The 24,531-nt window shown below is 36.9% G+C and overlaps 1 protein-coding gene and 1 long non-coding RNA gene across 3 annotated transcripts in view; one reads left to right on the top strand and one right to left on the bottom strand.

The window, feature by feature from the left end:
* Positions 1-24,531, bottom strand: part of LOC137093687 (uncharacterized) — a 30,337-nt gene that overhangs the window by 2,777 nt on the left and 3,029 nt on the right. The window contains exons 2-3 of one of the 2 annotated variants that reach the window (XR_010908544.1): positions 2,304-2,615; positions 1,963-2,098 (exon numbers count right to left, since the gene is read on the bottom strand). This is a non-coding gene — a long non-coding RNA (uncharacterized lncRNA). Of the gene's footprint in view, positions 1-1,962; positions 2,099-2,303; positions 2,616-24,531 lie in introns of those variants that run through there. The other variant, XR_010908543.1, reaches the window with a different exon arrangement.
* apcdd1l (adenomatosis polyposis coli down-regulated 1-like) lies at positions 213-18,755 on the top strand. Its single transcript, XM_067458531.1, has 4 exons — positions 213-557; positions 12,744-12,924; positions 14,978-15,506; positions 16,650-18,755. The coding sequence occupies exons 1-4, from the start codon at positions 497-499 to the stop codon at positions 17,418-17,420; spliced, it is 1,542 nt and encodes a 513-aa protein (XP_067314632.1). The 5' UTR covers positions 213-496; the 3' UTR covers positions 17,421-18,755.

The raw sequence follows: 24,531 nt of genomic DNA, 5'->3' as shown, positions 1-24,531 counted from the left end.
TTTGATTAACACATTTGTGTTTAATTTAATGTTGTGGGCAGGTTTTTTAACTCGCTGGCTTTGATTGTGCCCTTTTGCACCTTACCCTGCTCCCCAGAGGGTTAATGCTGGGAGGTTACAAGTTCCCTCCTCTTTTTTCTCTCTTTCTCTCTCCCTCCCTCTCAGATACTCGCGCCGCTCTCTAGCTCTCTCAGCTGAGTAACCCAAAGACAGACTCTTACAAGCACCACACAGGTTTAACATCACCAAAGAGAGCACAGAATCAACAGGGGACGTTCTTTCAAGCACCATCAAGAAAGGAAATCTTGCAAACTCAGTCAAGGACTCAAACCATGAATGGAAAACTTCATGTTTGAAGATGAAACGTACCAAAAGTGGATTAAATTAATCTGCATAACTTGTAATATCTTATCTGAAACGCTCTCATTGACGTGACTATCCAGGAGAGGAGCATTTCCAGTTTCTTAAGTGAATTGGAGAGTATAAGTACCTGATCATGGCTGGGGAGAGACTCATTCCCCTTTTGAAGACAAATTTGATGGTATTTCTCATGCAAGGTTAGTTAACTTGTTGTCTTATACCCTCTTTTTCTATTTACAACAAATGGTTTAACCCATTCCAGGACACTGTTCAAAGTGCTAATAATTATTTTATGCAAGGCAAATCATGAAAGTGCATGATTATACATCTGATGCACTTTTGATTTACTTAATATGTTCATCCATCTTTTTCGGTTCCCAATAGAATTAAAATGTTTTTTACATCGTGATGCCACTAAATTTATATATATATATATATATATATATATATATATATATATATATATAAAATGTTTTCTTTATTTTTTTTCTCTGTTTCTTTGGAAAACAGTCTTTTGCTTTAAAGCAGTGGTTCTCAATCCTGGTCATTTTAAATGTCTCCCTTATCTGACACACCCAGTTCAGGTATAGGAGATTTTACTAATGAGCTAATGATATAAATCAGATTAGTTAAATAAGTGAGACATCCAAAATGTGCAGTGCTGAATGACTTCAGAACAAGAAATGATTTGTAAAGAAACCAAATATGATTATCTCAGCCTACACTGCAATATTAACTTTTTTCATCTAAAAAGCAATTTAAGAACACTATAAAGCCAGAAGGATTCTATAGGTAACAAAAGTGTTTTTTGCTGAAACTGAAGAACCTTTATTTTTATGTTATCATATTTTAGAGCCTATTATTAATCACCGATCCAAGCAGGCATTATAAATCAGAAACATATACCTACAATTAAACGATATGGCACATCTAAGTGAATGAATCTTATGTATTGGGGTATTAATGTAGCTTAAATGCAAATAATAATAAACTATGAGAATCTTAAGTATAAGCTTAAGAATGACTTCTTGTTAATGTGTGAAAGTATGAGAGCTGCCAAGCTAAACACCCTCATTATCGAGACCAACAAGTCTGAGCATTTTCTTACTCTATCAAGAAAGTTTTTTTTACTGCGTCTTTTCCCCCTCTGGATTTCACAAGTGTAATTACGATCTAAAGGATGACAAAGAGCTCTTGAGATAGGGTTCGGTTAATGTTTTGGGGTTTAAGTAACCTTAATAAAATCATGACAAAACTAAACATAAATTGCCAAATTTAATATACTCATGGAAAAATACACAAGGTTTTCCACTCGTCTTTTTTAAAAAAAATTATGCTCTCTAGTGGTTTAACTTGCCGATTTCAGGAACTTTAAAGCTCGCTGTGTTTATAAAACGCAGCTCATGCTTACACCCTTACTGAACTACTTCAAACTGTATTTAGGTCATTCATTGTTGTTAACAGCATTGTTTGATGTTGGTATGGACTTTTGTGCATAATGCTTCTATTTTGAATGCAAAAGTGTTCATTACAAATGATTTAATCAGAATACGAATTTCAGCAAAAGGTTGAACTGAAAATTTTTTTTTTTGAAGCCCACATTCTTAAAGTTCTTTGCAGCACCTTTCATTTATCATCGTGGTCTATAAACTTCTTCAGAGATGAAACAAGTTATTGCTGTTACATTTCTTCAGATCATTCTGCTTTCTGGCTTCTTTAAAGCACCGTGATGGTTTTTCTAAGAAATGGTGAATAAAAAAAGTTGTTTCAGGAAATTGAAATGGTTCTCCAATGGTATAAGGTTATAACTTTCATTTTTAAGAGTGCACGAGTAGCAGAAATTTGGCTTGATCTCCAGCAAAATGAGTCAGTCAGGTGGAGTTTAAAGAGCTCTTAATATAAATGGCAAAGAGTTTGGCTCAACACCGTGATCTTATTCTCACCTTTCCCCATGCACCGCTGGTTTCACCTGTCAGTCTGCTCCACGGGCCCCGGACCCCTGTTTTTTTCCAGGCTCTTTTACAGTAAGCACGGGTGTAGAGGAGGCCATTGTTTCCTGTGAAAGCAGATCACAGCCGTGGAACTAATGCCACCATTAAAATAATGATTAGAGTAACAGGCCAACGCCATTAATGACCCCTTCTGTTCGTATGCCTTTTACTGGCTGTTTTTCTTCTACGCTTTCGTTCCTTTCAGTCAGGGATGGTTAGAGTGATGAAGAAAGCAATAGGCTTCTGTTCTCACTATCAAGCCGCCTACAGAACGAGAGAGAGAGAGAGAGAGAGAGAGAGAGAGAGAGAGAGAGAGAGAGAGAGAGAGAGAGAGATGGCGCAATTACACCCGCCCCTCAGTGACTCATGGCAGTTACCTATGACCTCAGAGGTCAGTATGTGTGCATTTTTGTGCCTACTTTCTCTTTTCTTAAAAAACATGGCCTTTATTCCTCAAACATCTAAATTAGCGAAAAGGATTGATATCATGCCCATATGCTTGGATAATCTGCCCAAACAGATACTACATGCAATGCTGTATATTGTAGTTGGCTGCATGGGACACTGCTTTGATTTAAAAGGGAAAATTATTTAACAAAATGTGATTTTACAAGAACGTTGACAAACAAAGCATGACGGCTTTCAAGCATTACACTTCCATCATTCTTCCAGCTGCTCTGCATCAAATCCACTAGTTTTAAAGTCTGCTTTGAGACGCATGAGTAATATTCATAAGCAGAAGACATGACAGAAAGCCTGTCAGTCATTTAAGAGGCCCAGTATTTGTTAGGAAAACCTTGACATTTTAAAAACCATCAATCAGCTGTAGGAGTTAAAAGATCTGTCACGTTAACGGATGTGGTGTTTAGTCAGCAACGGGTTGAAATATATGGTCAACAAAATGCAAAAACCTAACATAATATAACCCCATATATATGATATACAATTACATTCAAAATCAGTAAGATTTTTTTGTTGCTGAAAGAAATGTATACTTTTATTCCACAGTGACGCATTAAACTTCAAAGCTGCATCACAGTTTTGCAATAACATTAAGCAGCACAACTCAACATTGAAAATATTAAGAAATGTTTCTTGAACACTAAATCATCATATTAAAGTGATTTCTGAAGGATCATGTTACACTAAACACTAGAGTAATGATGCTGAAAATACAGCTTTGCATCACAGAAATACATTGCATTTTTAAATATATTCAAATAGGACTTTTTTAATGTTATTTTAAATTGTAATAATATTTCATAATATGGTGTGCATAAAGAGACGTCTTTTAAAAAACATTTAAAAATCATACTTTTAAACAGTAGTGTATAAAATTACCTTTGACATATTGATAGTTAAAAAAATATATTTTTTTATATATTTTTTCTTTGCATATGATATTACTAAATATTTTATTTGAATTAGGATGGGATGTGGCATGACATACCGAAGTTACACTTGTGTTTAGTTTAGACAACTACAGTGAAAGTTGTGTTAGGCTAAACAAGTTCAGAATTTCGTAGGGTTAACTTTTTATAAAATAATTTGCCTTTAATGCTCAATCATCCTATAACTAAGTTGTTTTAAAGTTGGGTTAGCAATTTGTTAACTAGATCCCAATAGTTAAAAGAACTAAAGTCACGGTGATGTTAAGTCAACCCCCCGTGTAACTGTTCATTTGAGGGATAAAGGTTCTCATAATCCCTTATCGAAATAAAAACAGTTGATGGATTATGCAGGTTTGATGTTCATGAAAAGACAACAATGGTGCAGAATTATAGGAAGTTGAGTGATGTGAAGGATTATGGGGAAAAGAAACATACACCCACCAACTATAGATGACCTCTGAACTGCTCTGTGCACAAATCTTATTCACACTCACATGCACACATTAATAGACAAACATATACTCCAGCCCTTTCATATGCACATGAACGTAAGCGTGCACACACCTTTGTTGCCCCTAGCACACATGCATGCACACACACGCAGACTTTACTCTCTATATGAAACTTTACCTTTCTGCAACTGTACTTCATCAGACAAAAAGAGTGTGACAGAGAGAGAGGAAGCAAGGAATCTGAGCTCTATCCAAAGTAAATGAGGTGTAAATGAGAGTTTTTTTCATCAGGGAGCAGTTATCAAAGCAAGGGCTGATGGGAGAAAGAGGCGGTGGGCGGCACAAAGGCAGTTAAACACTGAAAGGGGCCATTTCATGCATACTGTACAGTGATGATGGTATCAGATGGTGATACAACAATACTTTCATAAATGCAGTGGTTCTGAATCATTACTGTATTTGTATTGTATGCCGAGTATGATCCAAAAGTCTAAGATCACTTAAACCTGGGAATAAATTACTTTTTAGGATTTAAAAAAGGACAAAATGAGAATTTAGTACATACTTAGTTTAGATGACAATTAGGATCTTAACCAGACTTTTTTTTTTCTTCCAATTTGACTCCACTCAAATTACTATGCTGAAAAATTAAATTAGTTTTCAAAATAAAAAGATTGCAAAAGAAAAGCATTTTCACTGGATTCCACCTGTATGCATAATATACTTAAAAAACTACCATGGTAGACATTACCCCCCCACACACACACAGAGAGAGAGAGAGAGAGAGAGAGAGAGAGAGAGAGAGAGAGAGAGAGAGAGAGAGAGAGAGAGAGAGAGAGAGATTAGAAGTAGCAGAGCTGCAAAAGCATTCTTGTTTCAAGCGGGATGCAAAATGTTTATTGTATGATTTGTATTTATGACTGAAAATTAGGTAATTTGTACTGTTTTAAGTCTTTGTCACATATAGTATTATGTTGTCCGTGTTACAGTGTAATTATACATTTAAGTACTGAATAAAAATAATCAAACTACATTTATTTACTATGGTAGGCTACTTACTAGGGTTTGGTTTAGGGCGTTTATACTAGGCCTACATGTAGCCTAACACGTGCAGCAAGGATGATGTTTTATTGAACTAATGATAACAACTGAAACTGTCTCTCACAGCCTCATTTTCATTCACATCAGCTTAAATAGGCAACGGCAAATGACAGGAGGAACAGTGCTAGAGAGGAAGGGTTATTTTATTTTTGGCCACTCTTCAGTAATGACGCATTAGGGGTGAGAGAGAAGCCTCCCAAATTGAAATGACAAATAAAAACAAACACATGAAACCAGTCGGAGGTACTTTTGCTAGCCTCGCTTCTTCTATAAATCAATGTCTCCAGTGTGTGTATGTCTGGGGGTGTTGAATGGTTGGAATATTAGGACAGGTAGTTTACTTTGGCTCACACTAAAGGGAATTGCCTGTAAGCAAAGAGACCACACACATTCTACCACAGCATCCTCTGCTGGTCAACATGATGAACTGCCGCTTTGTCGGAGACACACGGGCTTCTGTGCCATTCACAGGAAGATAGAAAGATAAAGAGAGATAAGAGACAGAAAGAGTGAGATTATGAGATGGGACCGAGGGTGCGTCTCAATCAGCTCCCTAGTTCAGTAGTCAGGGCACTGATCAGGAAGTCAGCCCATTTACTTGTGTCCTGAGCTATTTAAAAAAATAAAAATAAACCCAGGGTTATGTAGTCCTGCAGAATATTATGAAGATATATTTCGCATGCAACCAATCATAAACTAAACCAACTCATTTACTATTCATTAGCAGTTAAAGAGCAAGTTCGCCCAAAATTGAAAATTCTTTTATTACTCACTCGCCTCATGTCCTTTCAAGCCCATAAGTCTTTCGTTCATCTTCAGAACAAAAAATGATGATATATTAATGCAATCTGAGAGCTTTCTGTCCCTCCATTGACAGCTATGCAACTACCTTTAAAGCCCCAGAAAGGTAGTAAAGACATCATTAAATAGTAATCCATGTGACACCAGTGGCTTAACCCCATTTTATGAAGTGATGCTAGTGCTTTGTTCAACACAACACGCATGCGTCCTGGTGCTCTTATGGTTATGAACGAGTGTTGGAGTATTTTGTAGCCTATTCTAGAAACGTAAAGGGTTGGTTAATTATGATTTTACTTTTTGAACTTTATTTATGTTGCTGTTGTACAACGAGCTTCTTTACAGGTTAGTGACATCCCTATCCGTAAAATTTACATAACCCCCCCCCCCCCCCCCCCCGGGAAAACGCAACAAAAGCCATTGAGAAGAGGAAGAGTTGTTGTGGAGCACATTTAGGAGACTGAAAAAGTATTTTTACATTTATTGCAACACATACGTAACACAAATGCAAATGCATTTGATAAAACATCGGTTCCCAACAGGGGGGTCCCGGCCCACAAGGGGGCCTCAGCGAGTTCTGCGGGGGGTCGCATCATATTTTTTTAAACTGTTGAGCGGTGAGCATTAAGGAGAACGATCGATCACATTACATTAGCTAATTGTATCCATGATGCCGTGGCTGACCAAAAAATGGACAAATTTGTAATTCGGCCTCCACAAAAACGACCGAGTCCCACTGATTCGCCTACAACAGCTGATGGTAATGACGAGGAAGCTCCCACCAATGCGGGTCGCAGCAGCAGTGCTAGCAATACTGGAAACTCGAAATGCAGAAAATACCAAGATAGTTACCTGAACTATGGTTTTATTTTATTTTCTCGTAGCAAAGAGTCCCTGCCCCAGCCACAGTGCATTATCTGCGCCAAAGTCCTTGCTAACGAATGCATGAGGCCATCTAAACTAATAAGACATTTGCAGACAACTCATCCGCAATACCGCGACAAGCCCAGGGCATTTTTTGAGCGCAAGGCAAAAGAATTGACACACACCCAAAATGAGATGAGGGAAGTCACAGCTACTGACAAGAAACTTTTAAAAATATCGTATACAGTTGCTGAAAAAATTGCCAAAGCAAAGAAAGGGCACACAATTGCAGAAACTTTGATTTTGCCATGCGCAACAGAGATTGTCAAGGAATTATTTGGAGAGGAAAAGTCGAAACAGTTGGCCAAGATACCATTATCAAATAATACGGTCAAACGTCGCATCGCAACAATGTCAGAAGACGTGAGGGGTCAGCTTTCTGTGCGACTTCGTGATAATTACTTTGCACTTCAAATAGACGAGTCTACCGACGTGTCAAAAATGGCACAACTCATTGCATACGTTCGTTATGAATGGGAAAAAGAGATAAAAGAAGATTTTTTTGTTTTGTAAAGAGCTCCGTACTACAACAACGGCAAACGACATTTTTGAAACTTTGGATAATTTCATAAAATCAAATGAGATTAACTGGAGCGACTGCATTGGGATCTGTACTGATGGAGCTGCCGCGATGACTGGCAGGCAGTCCGGGGTAGTTCAGCGCATCAAAACGGTTGCTCCCCTTGCAGTTTCAACGCACTGCTTTCTGCACAGAGAGGCGCTTGCGACAAAAGAAATGGAACCCAGTCTTCATGGAGTTTTAGATGTGGCCGTAAAAATCGTGAACTTTGTGAAAGCCAGAGCCACCAACTCCCGGTTATTCACTGCTCTCTGCGAAGAGGTAGGCGCTGATTACCATACCCTGTTGATGCACACTGACGTGAGGTGGCTGTCCAGAGGGCGCGTGCTGATACGCCTGTTCAGCCTGAGGGAGGAGTTGCGTGACTTTCTTGCGGACAAGAGACCAGACCTTGCAGAGTTTTTGGACGATGACAAATGGCTTGCTCAACTCAGCTACCTTTCAGACATATTCTGTGAAATTAACAAGCTTAACAGAGAAATGCAAGGTGCAAACATAAACACTGTGGTGCAGCATGAACGAGTAGAGGCTTTCAAAAGAAAACTACACATGTGGAAAACCCGTGTCTCCTCCGGAATCAGTGAAATGTTTGAGCACACCCATGCATTTATTGCGGACAGACACTTGAATTTTAAAATCATTCAACGTCAAATAACAGTGCATCTATCAAAGGTCCTGGAGAAATTTGATAGTTATTTCCCAGCTCTAACTGAGGAGCAGGCAGCTGATTTTCTGTGGATCAGAAACCCCTTCACTGAGAACATTGAAGTCAAGCTTCCAGATACTCTGCCATCAAGACTTCTGGAAGAGCTTATAGAAATATCCTCTGATGCCAGCCTGAAAGCCCATTTCAGTGAGGTTCCTTTGGAATCATTCTGGTCTGAAATTGCAGAAGAGCACCCAATCTGTCACACAGCTGCAATGAAGGTGCTGATTCCCTTCAGCACCACCTACCTCTGTGAAGCTGGGTTTTCAACCATGACAGCCCTTAAAACCAAATACAGGGCCAGACTGACCCTTGAGGATGATATGCGTCTTGCCCTGTCAAAGATCTCCCCACGCATTGACCAAATTATTAGTCACTGCCAGCAGCAATCCTCACACTGATTGATAAAGCCTCACAAATAACATGCAAGGATTGAGGTGCCAGACAGCAGTCATTTTGTAAAATTCGTAGTATTTTTTTTCTTACACGCTAGTGTGAAAACTTATATTTTTGTTGTTGCATTTCAAATAAGGCCAATTTATAGTCTATTCCTAGGCTTACATTTTTAAATTACAAATGGCCTACTGATGTTTTTTGCTATTGTATTTTCAATATTATATATAGGCTATTATTTGTGCATTATCTGGTTATAGTAATAAACATACTCTTTGTTTGTAAACCATATTTTTGTCATCCTTGCTGCAAGCTTACAAGAGCTATAATATCATTAAATATGAAGGGGGGCCCTAAAATATTTTCTTGGGAAAAAGGGGGTCTCAGACAAAAAAAGGTTGGGAACCACTGTGATAAAAGCAAGACGATAACATATCTTACAACAGTTCCCACACAAGCGATATATATTATCATGACAGAATATGCTAATCAATGACTTTAAGATAGTTAACTCCACATCAGCTACAGAAATTCATCAACTAACCCTTCAGAAACATCCTGTCCCATTATACAATGTCACTATTTCTTGAGTCTCTTCATCATTGTTTGACTGGTTTGAACGTAAAAGGCTGAACAGTTTCTGATCATTTAGATCTATTGGGCAATCGGACCTGCTAACAGCAGCTCTTGAAGCTCCGCCCTCTTCTAGAAAGGTTTTTTTTTGCTCACCCTCAAAAAGTGACAATTTTAACATGCTATAAAAAAAAATCTGTGTTATTTTGAGGGAAAAATCTTCCCATACACACTCTGGAGACATCAGAGACTTATTTTACATCATGTAAAAAAGGAGCCATTATAGGGCCCTTTTAAAGTATGACTACCCATAGTTAAGTATTACAGTATTTAGTATTTAAGTGGTCTCTTTTTTTCCAGAGCTGTAGATTTGAAAATGATCGTGGATGTACAATTTCAAGTGTGTGAAAAGCCCAGCAGCTATCTAAACTGTCTGTGTGATGTCCAACTTGTTCAGAAGCTGTTGAATCATCTACAGAACAGGAGACTAAAAGCACATTAGTTCTAACATTATCACATTATTGTGATCATGAGTAAGAAGTCTTCTTTCACATTGGAAAAACAGCAGAGCCTGGATCTCTCCCAAACAGCATAAGGAAATAATTCCCTCTTTTACGGAGCAAACAACTGGAGACCCATGCAGCCTGACAGTCTCAATAAATGCTCTGTAATTATGCAATCGGAGACATTTTAGGGCTACAGTTATCAAATGGGAATAAAAGCTTTTCTGTTTTGTGCTTTTCAGAGAACAGGCTTTATTTGATTAGAAGTTCCATCGGACTGATTAATAAACTTTTACAAATAAAGACAACCCTAGTGAAAAAAAAAACATGCCAAAGTGTACTTAAATTATATTTATTTCATACTAAGTACAAAATTATTAACATATTTACTGACATATTGCTTGAGACAAACTTTATTTGGAGTACATTATTGCTCAATGCATATTTCTTAATATTAAACCTAAAATGTGTGTTAATATCACTATTAGTAAGGTTAAGATCACTTTATCAATCTTTAAATGCAAGATGTTTAAAGTGTACATAAAGTATACTATTAGTTCCACTTTAGCACCTCAGCATTATTTCTGGATAACTAAAGTGCATTAAGCGCAAACTTAGTTGTTCCAATTTAGCAGACTAGAATTCAGTATACAACCATTGCAGGGTATTTATATTAAGTACATAAATATGTACATTTATTTGTAGTATACTTAGCATAAAATAAATGTATTTCAAATACATTTTGGTATATATTATTTTCCACTAGAGAATATGGTTAAGGTTTATATAATATTTGTAATTCATAAGCACAATGTTGCTTAAGCACATCTGTTTTCAGCATTGATAATGATAAAGATTTCTTGAGCATCAAATCATATTATAGTATGATTTCTGAAGGATCGTGTGACACTGAAGACTGGAGTAATGATGCTGAAAATACAGCTTTAATCACAGAAATACATTACATTTTAAAGTTATTTTAAATCGCAGTAACTCTAATAATATTATTATTTTCAATCAATTAAATGCAGCCTTGGTGAGCATATAAGTATTACCATCCCTAAAAGCTGTAGTGTTTATTATAATTCTAACGGTTTATTTCGTTTTCTAAAGTTTTTGTGCATATTTTATAGTTTTTGGTGGAAACATGCTTAATTGTCATACAAAAAGAAAAAATTCACAACTCAATAATGTTAATTGTTCTAAAACATGCTTATTTTTCGGTTGATTCTGGGGTGAAATGAGACGTGGACCTGTAATATTTTTTTGACATTTAGCACAGGAATAAATGAGGTCCCAAATAAACAGTTGCTCTCCTCCCACCCTTCCTCTTCGGATGAAGTTTGATAGAGCACACATTTTTGAGTCTGTGTACAGTGAAGCACTTCTCAGCATGCTCTTCCCGAACTCTCCCTCTGCTAATCAGGTTTACTGAACCATATATCTACAATGTTCTTAGTCAAGGACAGCTCTGTGGCGAGCCTACGGCAAGGAGATTTACAGATCAAACAAAGATGCCCAGTGCCATGCTGACTAATCTCACTCCTCACGAGCTGGAACCATGTTTGCTTTTCTGTCTGTTTTAAAAAAAAATTGTCAAAAATTGTTGTTTGCATTGGCCAGCGCCACATATCCCTTCCATTCCCTTGAAGATGGTGTCTGATTGAAGTGACATGCCAAACCTCTGGCCCCCTGCCTCTCACCGCAAATCGCGGTCAGAGCAGGATTGGGTTCTATATATGGCTCTAATAGACCTCATCACGTTTCATTACATGGAAAATTACAGAAATGCAAAATCCTTCAACCACTTCCAGTTCAGCAGAATCCTGTTTATAGACCGTAAAAGACCATGAAGTGAAAATGCTCCTCTTGGAGTTTTTTTTTATTGCTGGAGGTACCAAAGCTTTTTGAAGTGTCTGAGGTTTTTTACAGGCTTAATTTATTCGGAAATGTGGCTCCAGAGTCATGAAAAGAGATCAGCACATTATTGCAAACTTAGACCTTCTGGAATGATTTCAGTGAAGCCCTTTGGATTTAATATATTGGCACCTCTTACAAGCGACAATAATCCATAATTAGGATTAACGTAAAGGATTAGTTACACTACATAAGATCCTATTCCTCAGCTAAGATCGTGCAGAACCCTGAAACTGCATTGATTTGGACCTTCAACATTTTGGTTGCCATTGAAATACATTATATAGAGAAAAATCCTGAAATGTTTTCCTAAAAAAAAAAATGATTTTTTTTTATATATACAGTATAACTGAAGAAGAAAGACATGAACTTTATAGATGGCATTGGGGTGAGTAAATTATCAGGAATTTTTCATTTTGAAATGAACTAATGAACTAATCCAATTTATACTAGCAATGACACAAGGCAGGGAAGATAGTTTTGAGAGAGGCTAGCAATAGCGGTTTAGCTTTAAAAGCATGAGATCCCACCCTCCCTTCAGCCTCCAAAGCCACACCCCCTTCCAAACACATGAACACACACAGCAGGAGCAAACAAGAGACGGGGTTAAACCACCTCATCACTGTAAAACATTTTTATAAAAATGTCTCCAATTGAAAATGTTCTAGTGACTGATCACATCTGAATGTTTCAGTTGACTTCAACTGAATTTCTGTGAATTGATGCAATTTAATTCACAGAAAATCAATTTGGCCAACTAAAAAATGTAGATGTGATCAGTCACTAGAACATTTTCAATTGGAGACCTGAACTTATTTTTTTATTTTTTTACAGTGATAACATTACAATAATTATGAATATAAACAACTTAAAGAGCTATTACTTGTACCACCTGACTGCTGCAGGTTGATTTTAGCGCTAATAGTGTTGCCAAAGTAAAACATAAATTGTTGTCAAAACCTAATTCTTTGATATAAACTAGCTTGCATGCAGGCGGATATAACAATGTAATATTTGCATTAACACACATATGATATATTCCATCTCTCCTCAGTTTTGAGTGTGATGGGCAGTAAGTTGTGGGAAGTGCCCGCTGGCCCCCTCGTACCCCATGCCAACAGCACGAGACTGTTTTGGGAGCCACAGTGCCAGGCTCAGCTACGCCACCTACAGAATGAGGCAAGAATCACAGCCCCCATACCACCCAAACTGGAGGGCCACTGGGTGTCAAGCAGGTAAGAGGCCCTTTTAAAGTCTCTTAACTTTTTGACTTTTAAAAGTCAACATAAATTCAAATTTGATTCAAATTATATTCTTAAAGCTACACTGTGTGATATTTTCCCCCATCTAGCGGTGTAAAGGTATATGACCATCCAGTGAATAATAGTCTCTGTTCCTCTCAATTCTGATTTCGTTTTAACTCCTACGGTGGCCGATTTAGTCCAAGATTAACATGGCAACCCCCCTCTTCACATTTGACACGGTGCCATCGAGTGTTAAAACGTGAAAGGCGAAGCTTGAATTTACGGGTATGTCCCTCTTTGGCTAATGTACTTTCACGATGGAGGGGCAACATGGCGACCGGCATTCAAACCCCTCACCCGTATGTATTTTCAATGGCATATTATAAACTTACGAGAATACTTTATTACTTGAAAGATGTAAATATACATTAATGAGCACATATATTATTGAAAGAACTAAGTGTTTTTAGCTAAGAATAAACTAAAAAAGTTACACAGTGTAGCTTTAAAGCAAAATCCTGGTCTTGTGAACAATTCATCAGTGCATGCATATTATCACTAGTGAGAAGTTGAGTAGTTAAGTCAAGCAACTTCTTTGAGATCACAGTGGCTACTTTGAAATATTTAAAAATTTGTACACTACTGTTCAAAAGTTTGGCAAAATGTCTTATTTGATAAAACATACAGTAAAAACAAGTATTATTGTGAAGTATTATTAGATTTTAAAATAACCATTTTCTATGTGAATATATTTTAAAATGTGATTTTATTCCTGTGATGCAAAACTAGATTTTCAGCATCATTACTTCAGTCTTCAGTGTCACATGATCATTCAGAAATCTAATATGCTGATTTAGGACCAGATTTACTAACAGCTTGTGCCAGCACAAACCCTCTTTTGGCATTAAAACACTACTGTCTGGATTTACTGAAGACACGCAGTGAAAAATTAGCACTGAAAAGGTGTGGACTAGTTTTTTTTTTGCAGCTAATCTTATTGCATATGCATTTGTAGAAGTTTCCCTTTCAGATGCAAAAAGTTTTACTTTAGTTTGTGTGTAATGTTGCTGTTTGAGCATAAACAACATCTGCAAAGAGGAAGAGTTGTTGTAGAGCACATTTAGGAGTCTGCTCAAGCTGTCGCATCCGTCTGTTCACATTTATTACAATACAGTATGTAACACAAATGCAATGAAGCTCCGCCCTCTGAGCAGCTGCTCATTTGCATTTAAAGGGGCACATTTGCTCACCCTCAAAAAGTGACAATTTTAACATCCTACAAAAAAATTATCTGTTGGGTATTTTGAGCCACAACTTCTCATTCACTCTCTGGGGACATCAGAGACTTATTTTACATCTTGTAAAAAGGGGCATTTTAGGACCGCTTTAAATGAATCACGTAAGGTGATTTACTAAACTTTGTTTTTGTCAATTTACTAGAATTTGCACCATTTAGCCTACCGCCCCTTAAACAGCTGGTAGATTGTGTTGGTCATTATAGAAATTATCTGGTTGTGTCTGTGTTTTTTTGGAATTGCTCGCTTACACTAATTTGCACTGTGTAGTAAATCTGGCCTTTGGTGCTCAACGGTATTATTATTATCAATAGATAGATAATAGATATCAATAGATAATGAGCACTGCTTCATATTTTTGTGAAATTTGTGATACATTTCTTTACCATTATTTGATGAAGAGAAAGTTTAAATAAACATTTATAGTTGCATATAATTATTAGGTATACCTTTTTTGTAACAATGTGAAAGTCTTTACTGTCACTTTTGACCAATTTAAATCACCCTTACTGAATATATATATATATATATATATATATATATATATATATATATATAAACTATTAGAAGATATTTATTGTGGCAAGATTGAAAAAAAAAAAAGTACCTATTTTACAATAAATACAAAAAATATCCCATCCTACATTTTGTCTAACTAAATATCCCATTTAATTTGGAAATGCATCAGATTATTGAAGCAAAAGGCATTTTGACTAACTTCTTGAGCGCATTTGTTATTTTCTTCTCAGATGCGAAGTGCGACCCGGTCCAGAATTCCTCACTCGATCATACACATTTTACCAAAGCCCCACACGTCTCTTCACGGCCCTCCAGCACTACTACTCTGACAGTGACTGCCACATCCCAACCTACTCTCTTGTGATCAGGGGTAAACTGCGGCTACGCCAGGCCTCATGGATCACCCGCGGAGCCACTGAAGCAGAGCACCACCTCCATAAAGTAGGGATGATCATTCACAGCCAAAAGTCCATCTATCATCTCGCGACCCGCCTACCCTCGTCCTGCCTGGGACTCAAAGCTGGAGGACACCTGGTGCCTCATCGCTTCTATGAACTCTTCAATGCCAAAGCAGAGAAAGACTGTCTGGGTGCACTTGGCTTCTCCATGATGGAACTGGAGTTGCTGCGGGTGGAGACCCATCCCCATTCTCACAGCAGGCCGGCTCAGGAGCTGTTCTTAGGGGACGTGCACACAGACTGCAGCGAAAGGGTGCACCATAGACCCACTGGTTATCAAGAGCCGCTACAGAACGCTATGGTGAGAGAAATAGAGAAATTGAAAATTCTGTCATCATTTACTCACCCTCATGATGTTCCAACCCCATAAGACTTTGGTTAATCTTTGAAAAACAAGATAATTTGTCACTCTTTAGATTAGGGTCCAGTTCTCACTATTAACTACGATGTTTGCCTCAATAAACTCCTAAATAGTAATAGTTAGTAAGGGAGTTGTTAAGTTTAGGTATTGGCTAGGATTAAGGATGCAGAATATGGGCATGCAGAAGAAGGCATTAATATTTATTAGCTCTAATAAAGAGCCAATATCCTAGTAACATGCATGCTAATAAGCAACTAGTTGGACCCTAAAGTAAAGTGGTACTGATATTTTAAACCCGAGAGGTTTCTGTTCCTCATTGAAAATCCAGGTGATAAAAGTGGTGTAAAATTAATACATACACAGTGGTCTGGTCATTTTTGGGTAAACTATCACTAAGACTATTTTTGCTCAAACTACGTAGCTCTAAAAATCGTTTAAACGATGTCCATATTCACACTTATTGCTGCTATAAGCAAGTATATCATGATGTGCCACCAGACTAATGTAAGATTTTTTTTTTTTTTACAGGACTGCATATTTGCGTAGCAAGCACAGTTAATGTAAAGAAAGCAAAAATAAGGTTAGAAACAATCTACGAAAATATGGAGATGCAAACGCTTATATATATATATATATATATTTATATATATGGTTCAAATGTATAGGGTTGGTAAGATACTTTTGAAAGAAACCAGCAATACTGTGATTTTTTTTTCACAATTTAAACTATATTCTATTTTAAAATGTACGTTTTCAGCATCATTACGCCAGCTTCAGTGTTACATGATCCTTCAGAAATCATTCTAATTTGCGGATTTGCTACACAAGAAACTTTATTATTATTATTATCAGTGTTGAAAACAGTTGTGCTGCTTAAGATTTGAGGAAACCATCCTACATTTTCTATTTGATGACAATAAAGTTAAAAAGAACAGGATTTATTTATAAAATAAATCTTTCGCAACATTGTAAATGTCTTTACTGTCACTTTTGATCTTTTAATGCATTCTTGCTGAATACACATATTTTTTTATTCTCACTGACAATAGATAAAATTAACATAATCCTTGTTTTCTCTCTCAGCACCACATCCACCCATGCCCAGTGTGCGCTCTGGTATACCGTGCCTCTGAACAGCATCCACCCATTCTTCCCCCATCCCCCTCCATCCCTCTGGATCTAAATGGAAACTGGGTGAGCCAACGCTGCGAGTCCCGTCCATCCGTCCTCTTCCTTACTCGGCTTTTTGTTTTCAACGAGGAGCAACGCACTTGGGAGGGCAGCTACCAACATTACTCTGACCCAATGTGCCGCCAGCCCATCTTTACATTGTTGGCATCGGGTCATTATGCTAAAGTAGGGCAGTCCATTAAAGTACGCGGGGCCACTGAGCTCGTCTTCAAGGTGACACGGGCAAAAGCGATTGTGTTTGACCGTGCATTGTTGCGGGAGCTGAATTCAACGCAAAATGGAAGATGTGGACAGGCGGGCAGGTGGGAGGTGGGTGTCGAGCAAGACATAACCTGGACGGACGGTTGCGAAGCACTGGGAATACGACTTCCGCACAAAGAGTATGAGTTGTTTAAGATGGGGGTGGATCATAAAGGGCGACCCATGTTGTTCAATGGGGAAAGGCCCACAGATGGATCCAGCCCAGATCGACCTGCAAAAAGGCCGACATCCTTTCAGACACCAATGGTGCAATGCAGCACAAGGGTCGGGGTGGAGCCACACTACAGTTCCTACAGTGATCATTCAACAGGACCAAAGATAAGCTCTGCTAATGCACTGCACTCTTCATTGATTCTGCTGTCCGTTCTAAATGCATGGTGCTGGAAGACTCATCTTTTCTAAAAACGCAACATGCCATTCACGTTTACTGTTCACATTTTGACCCATTTATGACGGACATAGCACAATCCAAGGATCGGTCAGTTCGGTGCTATAACAAAATGCTTGCTGCAAATGCTCTGAAATATGACTTTCTTGATCTAAAGAGATTTTCATAAAGCAAAAATGTACATAGAAACCTTTTAATCATATGGTATAATCAACATACATTTTAATGTCTGCCATTTGGGGTGTTGTTTCATATCTTGATAAGAACTACAGATATATGAATATCTATTGAAAAATTATGATTGTTCTGTAGAAAATGCGTTTACCAACATTCCAGCAAGTTAACAAAGATGAACAGTTAAAAGGAACCTTCAAATACATACCAGTGTACAACCAATGTTTCAAGATTTTGGACAGGACTATCCGTGTGACTGACCAATGGGAGAGTTTTGGGAACCTGTTTAAAAACAATCATTATTCTGTTTGGTGCAGAAATTACACACTTCAGCTTTAAGACATGGGAGATAGAGATGGAAATCCAGATTTCCCATTTGTCTGGGAATGAAGAAAGAAGATTAACCAATATCTGGTTATGCATATATGGACTAAATTTGGCATTAACTGTATTATTTGGCAACAGTTTGTCTTACAGTATCATTGTTACATGTTACATGCAGTTACTATAGTAATAACTATAAATTATGCATAATTACATGCAACTAACCCTAAACCAAACCCTACCCTAACCCTATAGTAAGTACATGTAATTACCTAATATTAAGTGTAACAATGACACCTTAAAATAAAGTGTAACCTATTATTTCAACATTAGGCCCTTGTCTTCAAGACAAGGCGATGTAGCTCATTGTTGCCATCTTATACATTTTATTTAGCTTTAATCTACCAATAATGGTGAGGGTGAACATATTTATTGCCACCATTAAAGTAATTTTGATAAGAAACATGATTTTTATTCTTTTATTTTGAACATTAATTTTTTTGTTATTTATGTTTAGACAGATCTACATGTTCGAATGTATCATGTGTGACTGTATGCACGTTTGCTGAGCTCAAGCACAATGGTTCAATTCACATCCAATGTTAAATACATGTGCAAGACATTTGAGCAGACCTGTCATATGGCTTCCACATTATGCTCACGCTCGCCAATATCTGAAGCGCAAGTTCTCAGAACTATGCGTACAAATCTCTCCCTCTGTTTATTTGGAAGAACAGGAAGTGTTCAACTCATTCAGTCTTAGTTTAGCAGAGCGTGCAAGTTTCTGTTTTTACAGAGTGGAGTGATTCCTTATTCTGGAGGCAATCTTCAAAAAATCTGTCAAACATGAAAGTGCATGCATAATATCGATTGTTATAGTTTTGACATGACCCCTTACAAAAATGTACTATATATCCATTGTTACCAAAGAATCATATAAACCAATAAATAAATATAATATCTTAATAAAAGAGATCCTGTATTTATTTATTGGTTTATATGGGTTTAAAGTTGAGACAACATTGCTATAGTTACAGTGCTTTTTATTGGCAACCAGTTATACATTTTTATAACAGAATCCTGAGGTACGTGCACAAGTATTAATGCATCAGTTAATAAATACAACATGCTGAACGTTATTTCACCAAGTACAACATGTTCCTGGTTCAACATCTTTGTTGATCCTGGAACAAAATTCCAACCAACCAATCAGCTACAGTTTATGTCCGGGTTAGGTGCTTTTATCGATGTCTTTCAGCACGACCAAATTAAATCTCAAAATTATCCAGGTTGACAGAGTGTTATTGACAAAATGATCCAAATGCCAGTGTTAAAGATATCAAATATTAGATGACCTGTAATTTTCTCCAATTAAATTCAGATAAGATTGAGGTATTACTTATTGGACCAAAAACCTGCACACAGAATCTCTTATAATATAATTTGGAGCTTGTAGGATGTACTATTACTTCAACTATATCTATTACTTTTAACTATAACTATTATCAACTACAGTTAAAGTTATATTAGACAGCAACTTGTCTTTGGAAAATCATATTTCAAATGTTACAAAAACAACCATCTTCCGCCTCAGAAACATTGCTATGCTACAGAACATGTTATCTGTCTCTGATGCAGAAAAGTTAGTTCTAGACTAGATTACTGTAATCCTCAATAAACCTACAATGAATCTGAAATGCAGCTGCTAGAGTTCTTACCAGGTCAAGAAAATATGATCAACACCAATTTTATATACACACTGGTACACACCTATTAAATTCTGTATCAATTATAAAGTACTGCTGACCTATAAGGCCCTAAACGGTTTAGCTCCTGTGTATTTAACTGCTCTTCTATCGCCTTACAAACCATCTCGCTCTTTAAGGTCAGAAAAAACAGGGCTTCTGGTAGTACCTGTCTAAGTCCACTAAAGGTGAAGAACGCTTTCACACTCCTAAACTCTGGAAAAGCCTTTCTGATAATGTTCAGGGCTCAGACTCACTTCCCCCATCTCTTTAGCCAATCTTTGACATAATGCACCTCATAACCTTGTACTTAATATCAGTGCACATGATTGTCTTTCCCTAATGCTTTGAACAGCAGCTACACAAATTATTTTCCTTTTCTGTTTTATCTCGGGACACCCATCCCAAAGTAACTAGAGTCCGTCAGCTCCGGATCCAGCCTCTTTATGAAGACTTCAGATGACCATCACAACTCCAACTCCTGCGAGGACTTTATGACGCAGCTCTGCATCAACATGAACCCACGCTCAAATTTCTATATTGTTAACAACATGTATTCTAACTTTACTGAGCCCATTGTTTGTGCCTTATTACATTGATTAATTATACATTATTAGCTAACAGTGTGCTTTGTGTACAAAACTTGGACACAGTCTCCTCTGATAACAAATCATTTTAAACTGTAATGTAGACGTATACATTTTCTGAGAAGCTACTTTGAAACATGTATTGTGAATTGAATTGCATTAAATTCACCTATCACTTCCCTCTGATTTTAGAGCTAACTAATGAGTCAATGACGAAATAATCAGAGAAGCTACACTTCACAGCTCATGGTGTTCAAATATTGTACACAGAAAAATCCCAATTGTTCTTCATTAAGAAACTGATTTTTATCAATAATGAGAACCTTTCAAGAGTCTGTGCTGACTTGATGATAGGATATGCTTCTGTAAAAGTCACATTATTTATAATGATTTGTGAAGAACTACACTACATACTGTATGATTCTGAACAGACCACTAGTCAGATAAATCCCTGTTTTGGAAACAGCGACTATTAAGAAATTACAGCAAAAGAACTCACAACATCCACCAAGGTCTTTCTACAGTCTAAAACTACTTATATTTTTCTATGCATCCAAATATTTTAAAATAATCCAACACTAGTTTAAACATTGTTAAACATTCATAGTAAAAACATTATACAACAGATATACAATAAATATATATATATATAGTTTTTAGAGCTTTTTAAACAGTATATCTTCTCGGGTTACAAACTTCTTTCCACATTTTTTTTGGTGCAAGTATTCAAGATGTTGCGATTCTAATAAATTGTTGGTTTGGTTAATGGCCTGTAACTCTCTATTAAAAAAGCTTTCCAAATCCCTATGGAGAATGCTTAAATACTTACAGGACCAAATGCACTAAAATGTTTACAGTCACGGGTGCACCCTGTGAATAAAAACATTTTGCTTATATGCAACAAGTTACAATCTTATTAAATCAAAGATGTTCTCAACATGTGCACTTGCCATATAACAGCCGAACCCAGAGTTCAAACCTAGAAGACATGAAGGAATTGGGATAACTCTCAGTTTTGCAACGTTCATTATTGCAAAGCCTTAAAGCCAAAAATGAAAATTCTGTCATTAATTCCTCACCCCATTCCATCCAAACCCGTGTGCCTTTCATTCACCTTCAGAACACAAATGAAGATCTTTTTGATGAAATCTGAGAGCTTTCTATCCTTTCATTGACAGCTGTTCGGCCACATTGACGCTTCAAAACTTTCATAAAGAGATCATAAAACTAATCCACATGAATTGAGCAGTTTAGTCTGAAGAGTAAATGGGCAAATTTTCTGAAGAGACTCGATTGCCATATATAAAGAACAGGTTTAATTCAAACATTTATTCACATTTAAACATTGATCAGCAAACATAAATGGAAGCTCAAAAGTGCTGCGTAACACAAGAATGAACCCTTATTGGTTCTTGCTGAAGCTCAAACGTGCTGCGTAACACGAGAATGAACCTCATTGGTTCTTGCTGAAGCTCAAACGTGCTGCGTAACGCGAGAACAAACCTCATTGGTTCTTGCTGAAGCTCAAACGTGCTGCGTAACACGAGAATGAACCTCATTGGTTCTTGCTGAAGCTCAAACGTGCTGCGTAACGCGAGAACAAACCTCATTGGTTCTTGCTGAAGCTCAAACGTGCTCCGTAACACGAGAATGAACCTCATTGGTTCTTGCTGAAGCTCAAATGTGCTGCGTAACACGAGAATGAACCTCATTGGTTCTTGCTGAAGCTCAAACGTGCTCCGTAACACGAGAATGAACCTCATTGGTTCTTGCTGAAGCTCAAATGTGCTGCGTAACACGAGAATGAACCTCATTGGTTCTTGCTGAAGCTCAAACGTGCTCCGTAACACGAGAACGAACCTCATTGGTTCTTGCTGAAGCTCAAATGTGCTGCGTAACACGAGAACGAACCTCATTGGTTCTTGCAGAAGCTCAAGCATGAACTTGCATTTACCACAACTGATGTATGTGAGTTGATGAATAAAAGCCTAAATTAAATATGTTCCCTAAAAAGCAATTTGAGTATCTTCAGACAATTTGGTACTGCTCGATTAGTTTTACAATCTCTTTATGAACTTTTTGGTGCGTCAAAGTAGGAGTTGTGTAACTGTCAATAGAGGGACAGTTAGCTCTCTGATTTCATCAAAAAGATCTTTATTTGTGTTCCAAAGATTAACAAAAGTCTTTCTCATTAGAAAGGGTTTGGAATGACATGAGGGTGAGTAAATTAATAACAATTTTCATTTTGGGTTGAACTATCCCTTTAATAAGCAATGTCATATTACCCAAATGCATGTCATATGGCCAACCATTACCCAAAATACTCAAGCGACTTCCGCTTGCTACTTTATTTATTTTGACTTAATCCATGCCATTAAAGCCATCTGCAGGCTTATTACTGTTAAACAACCCTTTTGGAATCATAAAACGATACAGTTTGTGGTTTTTCTGTTAAAAGTTATGAAATAATGGCTGCTGGCCGAGGGTTGTAACGGAAGGGAACGCGGAGGGCAAAACAAGTCAGTGAGTCACATCCAAAAGGCAGCAGATTGTTCATATTAAATCTTGTCAGTGACGGTGGCTCTGGGTGCCATGAGGTAATGCTTTTTGGTTGTAACAAGAGTTCCGAAGGTTGGGAACTTGGAAATAATAAATAGAGAGAGGGAGAACAAGTCACATTTCCATACTGACACTCAAAAGCAGTTGCGTCTGTAAGAGTTCGCCAGCAAAAACAGATGAGTCCAAGTTACCTCTAGAAGTCCAGCAAAACTGATTAAAAATAAGTGACAATTCTTTCTGTGGTTACAGTTAAACTAATAAAAGCCAACCGTCAGTGGATCATGTTGCAAAAAAGCCTACGGCTCGTGATCACGCTTCTTGCTTGTCAAAAGAATCTATAAAAAGATTTAACACAAGGCCTATTTTACACTGTTCAATGAAAAGTTACGAAGCATAACAGCGTGACTGTGTCCTAGTTACAATGTCTTTGCTCCATGCTCCACTGCTCCAATTATTACTGCTAATGGGATGGGCGTCTTTGATCATTGGCCCTTGTGATCAAAAACAACACACTAGAACTGCCATAGTGAGTCAGGAGGATGACAAAATAAACCGGTTTAAGAACTTTTAAAAATGGAGGAGAAACATTTTCCATGTCTTTTGTTGTTGACATCAAAGGCTGTGCGCATTTGCCACTGGTAGAATCGAACTAAAGAGCGTGATATCCTCAAAAACCACAAACAAAACTACACAAGGTGAACAAAAGCATGGCCCAGACTGCATTACATTCACCTGCAAAGTGTCTGAACATGGAAAGTGCTGAATTATTGGTTGTCAAGAGCATGACACCATCATCACAATTCAAGAAATGTTTCAAAACTCTATGAAGAAAAATATCAGGTACACTGAAGTTCAGGGCCAGTAAGGTGTCGTTTTTTTTAAAAAAAGAAGAAGAAGAAATTAATACATATTTATTCTGGAAGATTGCATTAAATATATCGAAAATCCTTTAAAAAGTTACAAACGATTCCCATTCCAAATTGATACAAATAGACCAAATAGATCTTTTGAGCTCTATTTACCAAATAATCCTGAAAATGCAGAACAGTTTCCAAAATATTTGCTATGTAATGACCTTTAATTTGATTTGGTGCTCAAGAAACATGAATTATTGCATTATTATCAATATTGAAAACAGTTGTGCTGCTTGATATTTAGCAGCACAACTGTTTTCAATATTGATAATAATGCAATAATTCATGTTTCTTGAGCACCAAATCAAATTAAAGGTCATTACATAGCAAATCTTTTTTTAAAGACTATTTGCATCTGGCTTTTAACAAAGCTTATTTATAATAATAATAATAATAATTTTGAATGATTTAGATATAATTTATGTAATTATTATACCCTTAATAAGTTACGAATTTATAATTTTAGTTAAAAAATCATTAATAGGCACTTTGTTAAAATTAATATAAATAGCCAATATAAAGTCATATAAATAAGCTTTAAAATCAATAAATACAGCTATTAAAAAGAAGCTTACTGAGCTTAAATGTTCAATTCTCTCTATATATCAATTTAACTAACTTCATAACTTCTATTTGCATTGATGTGTAATATTTTTTCTTTAAATTGTCCTCTCTCATAGACAGCTCTTTTCTTCGTGCTGTGTAACTTTGTTTAAATTCTTATTTTTCAATCATGTAATAATCTGCAGAAGAGAGAAATGAATCTCACTGCTTCTCTTGTGAGAAGTGAATCTCAGTTCCACCGATCCACAGCATTTGATT

The sequence above is a fragment of the Pseudorasbora parva genome, chromosome 12, assembly GCF_024679245.1.
Source record: "Pseudorasbora parva isolate DD20220531a chromosome 12, ASM2467924v1, whole genome shotgun sequence".
Taxonomy (NCBI): domain Eukaryota; kingdom Metazoa; phylum Chordata; class Actinopteri; order Cypriniformes; family Gobionidae; genus Pseudorasbora; species Pseudorasbora parva.
The sequence above is the reverse complement of the archived record's forward strand: the minus strand, read 5'-3'. Positions and strand labels throughout refer to the sequence as shown.

Excerpts from the sequence above, each read along its gene's own strand:
- apcdd1l (XM_067458531.1), top strand. The coding sequence starts at position 497 with ATGGCTGGGGAGAGACTCATTCCCCTTTTGAAGACAAATTTGATGGTA. Across the intron at positions 12,925-14,977 it reads GGCCACTGGGTGTCAAGCAG|ATGCGAAGTGCGACCCGGTC; the intron begins GTAAGAGGCCCT and ends TTTTCTTCTCAG. Across the intron at positions 15,507-16,649 it reads AGCCGCTACAGAACGCTATG|CACCACATCCACCCATGCCC; the intron begins GTGAGAGAAATA and ends TTTCTCTCTCAG.